This window comes from Triticum urartu, chromosome 3A, assembly GCF_056163025.1.
Source record: "Triticum urartu cultivar PI428250 chromosome 3A, HENAU_Tu73, whole genome shotgun sequence".
Classification (NCBI taxonomy): Eukaryota; Viridiplantae; Streptophyta; class Magnoliopsida; order Poales; family Poaceae; genus Triticum; species Triticum urartu.
In genome coordinates this window covers 697,982,537-697,995,805 of record NC_141875.1, presented here as the reverse complement: position 1 = coordinate 697,995,805, position 13,269 = coordinate 697,982,537, and the positions used below count along the sequence as shown (strand labels likewise).

General features: G+C 43.8%; 1 protein-coding gene across 1 annotated transcript; it reads left to right on the top strand.

Annotated features, from left to right (window-relative positions):
- Nucleotides 1-11,006: 11,006 nt before the first annotated feature.
- Nucleotides 11,007-12,588, top strand: LOC147981775 (uncharacterized). Its single transcript, XM_087517213.1, has 2 exons — nucleotides 11,007-11,201; nucleotides 11,291-12,588. Exon 2 carries the CDS (start codon nucleotides 11,327-11,329, stop codon nucleotides 12,419-12,421), a length of 1,095 nt encoding a protein of 364 aa, XP_087373339.1. The 5' UTR covers nucleotides 11,007-11,201; nucleotides 11,291-11,326; the 3' UTR covers nucleotides 12,422-12,588.
- The last annotated feature ends 681 nt before the right edge of the window (nucleotides 12,589-13,269 follow it).

Sequence of the window (13,269 nt, the reverse complement as noted above, 5' to 3'; positions counted from 1 at the left end):
CTGCCCAGAAGTTCTCAAGGTACATTTGCTCCCTTGTGACTATTGTTAATGGATTAGAGTTTTGCATTTTATGTTTATTAATCAAAATATTTATGTGACTCTTCAGCAACAAATGTATATGAACTTGTGTATGAATGGACATCCCGACTCACTGTCTTCCTCAAATATTTGACAGTAATTAATGTTCATCAAATTAGTCTTGGCGTATGGTTTGATTATTTCGTTAATTGGTGACAGCAACAACTATGAAATGGACATTTAGGGAATAAGTGGAGAGCATCACTTAATAGAACCGCATACATACTTCAGAGGAAGATTGCAATTTTAAAAAAAATGTTTTTTGGGATTGCGTAGAAAGGCCTGGGTAGTGTGTGCCGCTTCCTTCACTCCTGCAACGAGCGGGAGCTAGAATTTCCCTCCTACGCCAAGTCGTGCCGAGGGAAGACAAGGTTGGTACGAACAAATAATCAATATGCACAGTCCTTCCCCTTGCTATTGTCACTATCTATTTATTTTGATCACATCTTGGATCTGATGCCGCAGAAAACAATGGCATGCACACAGAGGTAGTCTTACACTCTATCCAGGTTGCCAAATCCATTCAGGGGCCAAACTATGGAGTTCACATTAAGACTAACAGAAGTGTGTGATATTTGGCAAAATTTATAAGAGATGGATTTTATATGTGAAGGTCATGAGTCCAATGTAGATACCCATTGTTTAGCTGAGTCGTAGCTGCCTCAGAACTTTGGTTGTTGCATTTGGATAAGAGATATTGGAAGGTTGATGAGAAATGTCGCTTTTGCTGCTGGAAAGAATCCATTGGTCACATTGCTTTTTCAGTGTGCTGTGCCTAGGTATGTTTGGAAGATTGTTGCCGTGATTCTGGATGTTGGATGTACCTTGTAAGATGATGAGGCGTGTGTATTAAATTTTTAGGGAGCGAAGGAGATGTTTTGTTTCTGGTGGAGTTGCAGCGTTGCTTGCTGTAGCAATCTGTACTCTCTTAAACCTAATGCTGTTATTTCTATGATGTTCACATGTGCTGTCTTATCGGTTTGCCTTGCAGAAGAGAAATTAACCTCGGAAGCAAACGGTGCTTCGTGGCCAAGTTGTTGTTGGCAGTGGCGACAGAAATCTTGAACAAGTGATGATGGCTGTGGGGAGCCTGATTCAGTATGCTTTGCGGTCTGTAGCGTGACGAAGAGAACCATGGCTCGTTTGGTGGGCTCGTAGTCGTTTGCTCTCATTTTTCTGTACACTCACGTTGTGTGTGTAAACAAACAAATCTTGTGTGTTGATCAGCTTCTATGTTATATATTCCAGTGTCGTCGTCTTTAGCCAATGATCATGGCTACCGTCGCAATTAGTGCTGAATGTGGCGTCAAGCAGAGATTTTGTCTTACTTTGGACTGCAGAGGGATGTCAACTGCTTTAGCTGTAGCGCAACCAGCGTTCGGTGCATCTCTGTATCTCTCGTCTTGGAGCTGACAGTAGGCTATAAATGGCAATGGTGAATTCAGCGTCTTACAGAGACCCACCAGGCATAGCCGATGGCAATGATGGCCAAGCTCGCTGTTGTGCTTGTATTTCTCGGCTGTGTGGCGTGTACATGTTAAGCAGGGTATGGATATCCGAACCCGACACATCCTCAACGGGTGCAGACCTCTAGACCCCATCCGCCCGCCCCGACGAGCGACTCGTCGACGGCAAGGCCGTTGTGGAGGAGCAGCAGCACCTTGTGGACCGGGTTGCTGTCGAGGAGGAGCAGCGGCACCTTCTTCTGGACCCGGTTGCTTCATTTGCTTTGGCTTTGCTGCACATTTTTGTGTATAAACGAATGACGACCCTCGGGTGTTTTATCATCTTCTGTGAAATGGACTGAAACGAAGCGAAGTTGGGTGCGAGCGACTATATATCTGGTAAAAAAATTGTTTGGTTTATTTAGCTACCATGGATTGTGCGTTATTGGAATAAAGCGCTATGAAAATTCCACTAAGGAATGAAACTAAGGGAAGGTCAGAGATACTCTTGAATTGTTCCCTTTTTAGTTTTGTACAGAAGAGTGATATGTGCACTTCGTCCCCTAAGAAGTTAAACAAAATTGTTGTTAGGTTAGTCATTCATGAGTAGAACTTCTCTCCCATGATTAGTTGTTGGTAGTTTTTTCCCCCTGAAATTAACAATACTCCTTCTGATTCATATTAATTGCTGCTGATTTAATACAACTTTTTACTAAATCATCGATCATTAATATGGATCGGAGGGACTATTAATATTCCTTGTATGATTGTTTTTCTTGTTCACTGGCCGTCTTCTTGACCACTACACGGGTCAATGAGGCTTTGTAGACTAGTCTAAAGCAGCAGACTAAACGTAATCGTCATGGTAGCAAAAATGTTATTTTTGTGATTAGAACAAGACAATTCATCATTTATTTCCGTCATGTCCATTTACTACCTTGATCTAACACACGATTCATGTTACATACAATTTAGCAGCGCCAACGTGTACCCCAAATTTGTTTGGAAACTAGTTGAGTTGTATCCGTCATACGATGAAAGGACAAATTCGTGTGGGAGTTTGTGTCATTCCCTGGGCAATATGGAATTGCTGAAAGGACTATGTTTTTAATAGATCATCTATTCATAATTACTTACATGTTATCTATAGGCCTACGACTTCCATCCATATGTGGTCATCACTGCATCATGTCAACATACGGACTCTCATAGCCTCTGGGTATAGCCGGCTGCAAATAGTTGCGCAGGGTTTACTCAATTAGTTTGATTGGTGAGCTACTTGTAGATTACGTGGATGGGCTATGACTGTCTAGGGTGCGACCGGTAGTTGTCATGTTCTATTTTAATTTGTATTACTGTCTAATAATCGACGACTTCAACTTTATCTACGTTTAATAAAATGGTTGTGTGCATCGTGTGATGCAGAGGCTGGGATCATCCCCTTTCCAAAATAGAAAGTCGGTCTAGTCAGTACCCTAGCATTTACACCTATTAACTATTTCCTATATAATTTTTCATTTCTTCTAAGATAGCAAAACTACCCTATGTACACGAACATCTTGTTGGAAACTGAACCATTCCTCTAGGAAGATTGATCTCGCTGGAATTTGAATCCTAAATTTGCCAGACATTCTTATAGAACTGATCCCGATTCCTCTCATTCTTACGACAGCCCATGAACTGTCCTTGTTTCTAACTGATTCGACGTGCTGGCTCTCGGTAAAGCGGCAACTCCTTGGAAAACATCATGTCTCATGTATACTAGCTGCTCCATGAGTGCTCGTTATATAGGGGCTCAAAAGTGGAGCGGGCATGCCTATATTTACGACTTGATTATGTACAATTATTAGATGGCCCACCTACCACAGCAGTTCAGCTTTATCATCTCTATTAACTTTATCAGACACTAGTAATTGTGCAGGTGCCACACATGTCCAATTCAATAGTATATTGGGATCTTTATGATGTTATCTTCCACTGCAGGAACTCTTCCCTTTGGCTACACAAATGCTGCCTAAGGTTTGGCCTTTTAAGATTGATCAAATGAAGACAATTCCTTACGCCTCGGCGCTGTTGGGAGCATTATGTATGCTCAAGTATGTACACGTCCTGACTTAGCAAATGTAACTGGAATGCTTGGCAGATATCAGTGTAATTCAGACTTAGATCACCGTAAAGCTATCAAGAAAGTAAAGCGCTATCTTTAAGGGACTAAAAATCATATGCTTAGATATAGAAAGACTGACAACCCAGAAATTACGGGTTACTCAAACGCTGATTTTGCATGCTCTAAGGATAGTAAGAAAACCAGATCAGGCTATATCTTCACACTTGCAGGGGAATCAATTTAATGGAAAAGCTGCAAACAGACACTTACTGCATCTTCAACGATGCAAGAAGAGTTTGTGCCATGTTCTGATGCTACCGGGCAAGCTGTATGCCTTAAGAACTTTGTTCCTAGACTTAGAGTGGTAGACAATATAAATAAACCACTTACATTATTCTGCGATAATTAAGTTGCAGTTTTCCTTTCGAGTAACAAGTCAAGTGGTGCTGCCAAACACATTGACCTTAAGTATCTAGTTGTGAAAACAATTAATTCCGGCATATAAGTACTAAATTGATGATTGCTGATCCCCTGACTAAAGGCTTCCCACCAAATCTCTTTTGAGAACATATTGGTAGCATCGGTCTAATGGAAAGCCTATAACTATCCGGGTAACTAAAATAATGAGATCTCAATATTTCAACTTGGAATAAGGAAGTTTGTTTCGCATACTAAGTGCAAATAATGATTAATAAAGAAACAAACTATTATGACCATAATTAGGGAGCATGATGCATGCCCATACAGACTGCCAACCATAAATAATTATCTCTTCCGAGATGAAGTCTTACGCTATATATTTGGGGTTCCAGTAATGATTATCTATTGTTGTGAATACATTATCTTGGTGTGATGCCTTTGTCGAAGTATGCACTAATGATGTTAACGATTCAATCAAGTGGAAGAACGTTAGAAATATTAAGTGATTAAATGGTTAATATGTTAATTACCGTAAGTTAAAGTGGGTCCATGAGTTAATTATGGGATTAACAGTAAATAACAGTAATTAGCAATTTGCACCTATGATTGGGGGCCTAATTACGATGATGGTTAGGTCTCACGTCATATACAACGCTATATATAAACGAGGGCATCCCTGCACCTATTTGATCATGGTATCTCTTAGGGTAACAATGCCCTCTGATAATTACTCCAACTTTGTTTTAATCAGGACCGCACTGGACGTTAACGTGAAGGCTTAGCCTTACTCTGGTGAGGTGCCGGAGTTGTGATCGACTACGCTGCTGCAATTCATCACCAACATCAGACTCTACTTCCTCCATCGAGATGGCCTCTTCAAACGGAGGTATAATCACTCTACTGTCCACTAATTTCCGCATCAAATCAAATAGTGTTCATGTGTATTACATAAGATCTGATTACCAGTAGCATAATGTGAGCAATTAACTCTAACAAGAGGTTGACTGTTCGGGGTGCAGGGTCGGCGGAGAGTGGGCACAGGCTGCCAGCGTTGGAGAAAAGGAGGTAGGTGGGGACGTGGTTAGAGGGATGGGGTGGTGAGACGGTGTCTCAGTAGTACAAGACCCCCTCATTAGTGGCGTCCAGACGTGCCTTGTAGCAGCGTTTGGCCGGAGCGACGCTACTACCGCGCCGCTGGTAGTATACAGCCAGCAGCACTCGGGCCGAACGCTGCTAACCGGTAGCACTCCAGCAACGGTTACGGCCGAACAGCACTAATCGCAACTCAACCTGTAGCATGCCTGGCAGGATGCACACCGCTGATTAGTTCTCAACATGGTAGTGTTCGCTTCACCTTGCACGCTAGTGGTCTAAAATGCCCGGAAACAAAATTTATAAGCATTTATTTTCTTTGGCAGTATGTTCTACCACTGAATTTTGCTTGCATGGCACCATTTTGGCTAGCAGATCCAAAGGTAGCAATTATTTTTGTTGAATCATGAACTAAACATATGAAATCCTGAAACACAATTAACTAGCATCAGATAGTACCTAGCAATTACGGAAAAAATACCAGCGGCGCAGCCGTCCGCATGTTGAAGGAGACTTTGCGTATAGTAGGCGGAGGATAAGAGAGGAATGAAATGTAATCAGAGTCATATGGAGAATATTGGTTTTCTTTTCGGACTACGGTTGGAGCGTCGTGGCTAGTTTAGGTCAAAGGAAGGTCAGGCAGAGAAGATTGGTTTTCTTCCCACGTTACAACGGGAGTCTGGGAGTTACTCCAGCAGCTGTTATTAGTTTCACTGGCAAACATCCCCGTGCGTATCGCATGCCCAACCATCACCTACCTCATGGCGCGCCATTTATGTGCAGACAATTAGAGACTTTTTATATTAGTCCTTGTCGCTTGTGCCTGTCCCTAATCTCTCAGATGACAAATATTAAAATAATAGGTGTTTTAATTTTATATGAAATAGTATTTGAAAAATGTGAACAACTTCCGAATTTGAAAAACTTTTAAAACATGAACAATTGTTGAAAAAAGTGATCAAAAGTTTCAAAAAACATGAACAAAGTTTTGAAATCCCGAACATTTGTTGAAATGTTTTATATATAATATTTTTTTTACAAATGTATTGTACAATTTAGTAATATATGCTGAACAATTTTAAAATGCACATTGAATATTTTTGTGATATACTCTGAAAACTATTCAAATACTTATTGACATTTTTTGTGATACACATTGAAGTTTTTAAAAATATGATGAACATTTGCTCAATATAGGGTGAACATTCCCTTAAAAATACGATGAACACTTTTGTATATAAAACATGCAATGAACTTTGTATAGTACACGAAAGCAGAAAGAAAGAAAAATGGAAAAATGAAAAAGAAAAGAAAAGAAATAGAAAAAGTAAAGAAAAAAAAGGAAAGAGAACAAAGTGCAGAACGACCGTGTCCAGCCCAAACTGGGGTATCGGGAGGTCAGCCCAAACTTTGTTTTCGTTGGGCTGGGAAGTTTTGTTTTAAAGAAAACTTGCGTCACCAATAAAAAGTCATCTTCCTTAAAATTTTCAAAAACAGTTCTTGGGTTAGTTGGTTGGTGCGCTGCCGTCTATGAACTTGTCATCCTGGTTCGGGTCTAGCTTTTCACAAACAAAAATATTATCGGATGAATTGGTCTATGTCTATCATAAGGAAACGGCGGATGAAAAAAAATCTCGACCTTCAATCTTTGTGATTAACATAAAATCAGCGGATATAAAGGGGTGAAGTATGGACAACAAAACATTTCAAATAGCATGTAATTAACTAACTCAAGATTTGATGTCATACTACCAGCTCTACACTGAATGCGTTCCGGGTCCTCATCAATCTTATGGTTGCAAAAGGCAAATTCCTTGTGAACTCATCAATCTGTGTGGACCGCTGAAAAAACATCATGTTACCTTTCTCAATTGGACTTCTAAAAAATTATTGCCCTAATTTTAAACATCAAGATAAAACACACTTTTTCTAAAATTCTAAAGAAACATGAGCTCATATTTTTCACTTCCCCGTGTCTTGCAAATTATAGTGCCTGTTTCTTTCATAAAAATAATACAGTCAGACCACTGACAAGATGAGAAACTATCAATCTTGGCCCACATTTTCTTCTTCTTCTTATTGTCTCGATTTTTTTTCAAAACTATGTTATTTTTTGTAGCAATTTCGGAAACTATAGGACGTAATGCAAAAAAACCAAAACTAGTAGCCCGTCGGCCATCCTTTGGCCGCAGTAGTACTTTTCGGCCACACTTAGGCCGAAGTATTGTTTTCGGCCATCTCCTGGCCGAAAAGGCACTTTTTGGTCAACTCTAGGCCGAAATAGACTTTTTGGTCAAGTCTAGGCCGAAAAGTCACTTTTTGGTCAAGCCTAGGCCGAAGTTGCATGGCTCATGCTGAAATGTATTTTCTCGCCACCCGTTTCCCGCCCACCTCTTCCCGCCACCTGTTTCCCACCAACCCCTTCCCGCCATATGTTCCCTCCACCCGTTTCCCGCCAACCCCTTCCCGCCTTATTTTCCCGCCAATCCGTTCCCGCCTTATTTTCCCGCCAATCCCTTCCCGCCTTATTTTCCCGTCAATCCCTTCCCGCCAACCCTTTCCTGCCATACCGCAGTTATTCTTTCCCGCCATTTTCTCCTCTGTATCTATAAAACCCCCTTCAGGCGGAGGTGGATAAGCATTCCAGTGTAGTGTAGTCGAGATGTCCCATTATCCATTCGATCGTAGTTTTCACCCTGAGATGAGCAACACTCTGCTGAGTCTATCTACCGATTTCAGGATGGACAATAGGATAGTTCCATGGGACGAACTCACCGGTAGTGACACCATAATGAATGAGTTGGCTCACCAATTACGTAGGTCTGGGTGGCCTGAAAGGACCTATGAGGAGGTACGTCAAGAACTTCTTAGGTTGCATGAAAGGTGGAAGACGGTGGTGGAGCCGAAGAGTGAAACTTTCAGAAGGACTGCAGAAAAGCATCCATTTCTATGGACTGAGGAGAGCGAGGACGACGATGATATCTTCATGCCGCCGCTTCTGGGTTCTGCATCGTCGAAGGGCAAGAGTTCTGCATTGTCCAAAGGAAAGAGTTCTGCATCCTCGAAGGGCAAGAGTTCTGTATCGACCAAGGGCAAGAGTTCTGCATCGACGAAGGGCAAGAGGAGCGCATCGTCGAAGGGCAAGAGGAGCGCATCGTCGAAGGGCAAGAGGAGCGCATCGTCGAAGGGCAAGAGGGCTGCATCAACGGAGGATGACGATGATGACTTCATGTAGTATGTAAGATGTATTCCAGTTGTACCGTTTCATTCAGATGTATTTGCATTATTAGTTTGTATTGTATTATTGTAGGGCATTATGTTCTATCTGAATTTCATTTTGTAGTATGTAAGATGTATTGCACAAGTTCAGCCGCACCGTTTAATTCAGATGTACTTGTATCTTAATTATCGGTTGTAGTCTATTTGGAAATGTAACTGGAATAAGAATGCGAATTAATAGTAATATGTCTCTCGCATACATAAAACAATATATGTCTCCTGATCACATAGAAGCAAGTGCGATAGTAACACATACATGAAGCATGTCTCATACATAAATACTGACACACAGCTGCGAATAGTCTGAAACTAACATAGATAATGAGTCATACATAGATAGATAAGCATATCACTGCGGGGGACGACGACGAGTCTGGGTCTTCCTCGGGCGAGGACCGGAAGGCGATAAGCGCTGAGGCGGTGGACGAGGCTCGCGATAACCACGACCATAGTTAACCTCGTCTGTCACGGTCTGTGTCTCCTGCGTCGGTGGTGGTGGTGGAGTGTGAAACACTGTCTACGAGAAGCCATAAATGTTTGTAGCTTGGTCATCATCCTCGCGGTCGCCCTCAAAGTACGAAGCACCACCACTAAGGATCGGTGACTGCTCTGAATGCATGAACGGTTGCAACTGGTTGCCGCCTGCGGTAAAGTAAAATTGATACAAATGCATGAACGAAGCACCACCAGTAAGCATCAGTGACTGCTGAGAATGCAAGAACGATTACTACACTGTTCAAAAGAATGTAGTGAGTAGTGTTACCTAGATTCATCTGCTGATGCCAGTAAGCGCTCCCTAGCTGTGAAGGAGGTGGCTCATGCCAGGAAGAGCTCCCTGGCTGTGAAGGAGGTGGCTCATGCCAGGAAGAGCTCCCTGGCTGCGAAGGAGGTGGCTCATGCCAGGAAGATCTCCCTGGCTGTGAAGGATGAGGTTCTGCACGGTGCACAGAGGGTCGTGGTTCTGAACGGTGCACAGAGGGTCGTGGTTCTGAATGCTGTATAGAGGGACGTGGCGGACGATGTGCTGGAGGAGGAAGTGCAACATCCGAAGTCCGTCTACACGTAACAGCTGCGTAAATCCCGCGTAGCTTGTCATCAAGACGCCTCAACCATGAGACGCCCTCTCGCGGTGGGATAGTTTCTCCCCTCTGAAAGCGCCGCATTAAAGTGGAAACCTCCTCTCGCGCCTGTAGTGTCAAGTCACCCTGTACACAAAGAGTTAACCAATTATATCCTCATTGTATGATAGACACCACGAATAGACAACCAAGCGAATATGTCCAGATTAACAAAAGACTTAACATATGAGAACCAAGGCATTTACCGCGTGGTGTCTACTTCCCACAACAGAGGCAGTTGGATACATATCGCTGGTGAGAGGGGCTTCGATCTGATCAGGAGCAGCTGATGGAACCAAGTAGATCCTCGTTGTATGCCGGTAACGCTGCAGATACAACCCGAACATTTCCCAGTTAAAGGGCCGAACCTCACCTCAGATATTTGTTGCAGCGGTAGTCCATTCTTCAACGTAAGGGGTAATGCTCTGAAGCCAATAAGCCATAGACTTGTTTCCTCCTAGGCGACTGTCCCTGAGATTGACATGCGCGATACATGATTAGGTATATTATGAATGCAGAGCTGCCAACTAAAATAGTATTAGTACTTACTTGTGCACGTGGTCTGGCAAGTGTGGAATATCTGGAATCTCAGGCTGTTGATATAGACCGAACTGTCTCATCACCCTATGAAGAGACATCTCCTCAACCGTCACGTCGAACACCAACTTGGTCTTGGTCATCCAAAAGTGCCGATCTCTAGTGCACAATCCAGAAATCCCAACTGGGTACCTCGATGATATAGCTTGAGGTGAGTATGGCTCCCAAATAATTTGATCCTCGTGCAAACTATCAAACTGCGCCATGAAGGACGGGTAGCATCCCCTAACCTCAGTATGCGCAAACTGTCTCTGTGCATGACAACAAATAAGCATTAGTAATACTATTGAATGGCAAGAAATAATTGAATTAATTATTACTTAATATAAAAGTACCTCTCGCCGTGTCCAAACAGATCCCATAGAAGGTAAGTCGCTGATAGCAGGCACATAAGTCCCAGCTAAGTCCTCCAAACCAAAAGGTTTATCAACGTAGACATAGGGTCATCTAATAGGAAATCTCTCGTATGACCAGAGCTGCAACAATAATGGACATCCAACAAGACTAGGTTTTCTAGACTTCAACAAGCAAGCTTTGCACAGGCCTCTGTACGTAGCCGCTAACAGAGCAGAACAAAAACTCCTCTATAGAATATCCGCAGGGCAACGTGCGTCAGTTATCTCTCGTGCAATACCGATGAGTCGTGCATCGACAGTGGTCACGTGGTTCTCCGTAAACATTGTCTTGCCGAACAGCCAAAAAATATATGCCTCTAGGGACCGGTCAATCTGTACCTCCGACAACTGAATGTCGGGATGTCCTAACGAGACAATCTATATAGAAATGTAATAATTGTATGAACATCGGCCAACTAAAAAACAACATTTGTTTAAGTGGCCGTGATGGTTACCTGAAAGTGGCCGTGATGGTTCTCACGCGCGGCCTAGGGTTCTCAAATGTATAGAGGGACGCCACAACGCCGCAGCCCCCCCGACCCCAATCTCCCTCCCCCGCCGCCGCCAGCTGGGAGTCGGATTGGCGGGGAGGCGTTTCCCTGAGTCCAATCCGATGGCGGATTCCTTCGCGGGGGGAATTTTTGCCTGAGCCAATCTGACTCGAATTCAGGTACCATCTTCTTTCGCCTATTTATATGGTCCAGCCGGTCTTGATTTCTTACTCTACGGGCTCGATCACTTCGCCGGCTTGCAACACAGGACCGCCGGAGAGGAGGGGCATAGCAACTCGACGGCATGTCAAAGCGGCAGCTGACTCTTCAGCCGTGTTGCCACACAGCCAAGCGGCGGCGGCCGCCGCCGTCGCAGCTGCAGCAGTTGCGACAGCATGTCTATCTCGTGGTGGATGACTGGGAAAGTGGATACAGCGTCCGCAAGATAGACATCGACGCCATGTACTCTGACGCCGGCGCCGACCTGGATGACGATGACGAGGCGGAGCCCCTACCAGATCCCCCTGTCGTGCGCTTCTACGGCCGCCACTGCCGCCTGTCGCACTTCGGCGCGTACGGCACGAGCATACTCGCCATGCCAGTCCACTGTGATGCCACAGGCGCCTTCCCCATATTCGACACAAAAACGCTGGGGGTCAAACTCTGCTCCCTTCCAGACGGCAGCAGTCCCAAGCCCTTGTTCGCGTCTGTAGGTGGCGAGCATTACTTGATGCTGGGATCCTCCGTGTATGTGCTCGACGCCCTGCCACCCCGCAGAACTGAGCAAGGCAAGCAGTGCTCTTGGACCAAAAGTCACAAATTGGCTCCGTTCATGTCCGGTGAAGTTGTGTCCTTTGCAGTGCACCCCAACGACCGGTTGCTTTTCGTCTCCAAAGCAGCCAGAACCTTCGTCCTGGACACCAAGTGCCTCGCCTGGATGACCCCAGGCAACTGGGTAATGCCTTTCAAAGGCCAGGCCTACTTTGATGACAAGCTTGATGCCTGGGTAGGGCTCTGCCGCCACAATGGCGGAGTCGGCTACGTCTGCTCCTGCGAGGTGCCGCCAATGGCTGATTACACTTCAATGTCGACCATGCCAGCTTGGAAGCTCGGGGACCAGCTCTTCAATGCAGACGAAAGGCACCTAGGGGCCACCCTTCTCTACCTGGGCGGCATCAGTGACTACTGCCTGATCGAGTCTCGCCTGCACAAGGATCAGGAGCCTTTCGGACCCTGTGATGGGCCGCGCCGCCATGTGCTGCACTTCACCAAGTTTAGTCTCAAGTATGATAAAAATGGAGAGCTCAGGACGACGCGGCGAACGGCGCGCTCCTACCAGATGACTGAAGGACATGAATTAAATGAGATATTCTTCACTCCTGTGGCTTTCTGGATGTAGCCAACTTATTTTTCTTGAACCATGTATTATGAGTCAAATGTTCTCTTCTGTTTTCTTTTTCAAGTTAAATTTGGTACTTTCCTGAGTTTGAAAGGTTTCAGATTCCAGTTGTAAATGTTATAATCTATGTTTGGAAGTTCAAATTATTGATTTGAAAGTTTCAGTATCCAGAAATAGTAGGTGTTCACTGCATACACACTGTTATTGACAGGCAAATTCTCTGCCTTTGTTTCCAATTTTCATTGTCTACACAGTACATGGCCTTGTCCAGATTTATAACAGGATATGAAGAATTAGCGCACATGCATCCACCTAAATGCAAACATGTTACAATATTACTTATAGCTCTATCGGTATGTCGGACTTCATCAGACATGTTCTATCTGTGTCAAGTGTTTGATTCTTTCTAATGTTAGACTGGCATCGTCTTTCTCGAACTTACAATTTAGATAGCGAGTCCTTCGTAAATTCAGAATCACATGGACTGATTCTTCTGATGGATGTACTGTAAAGTGTAAACCCTGTGATGAATGACAATAGTAATATTTTCTTGCTGAGTTTGCATGTTCCTGTATTTCTTTACCATGCTCTGGTTTACTTGAGCCTTTGGCATACTAATGAACTATATATTGATATTTTTCAATCTTCATTGATTTTATTCATTGTGGTATTCCTGGGAAGGTCTGGATAATTGTTATGCTCTGTGTTGATGTTAGTAGGTATTATAAGTTTCGAAACATTCTGGCATTTCGCAATACTGACAATGTGGTAAGCATGTATAGTTAAGAGTGCAAATGCAGTAAGGCATATTCGATGAAACGTCTTATCTCCTTTCTTTTCATATTTGC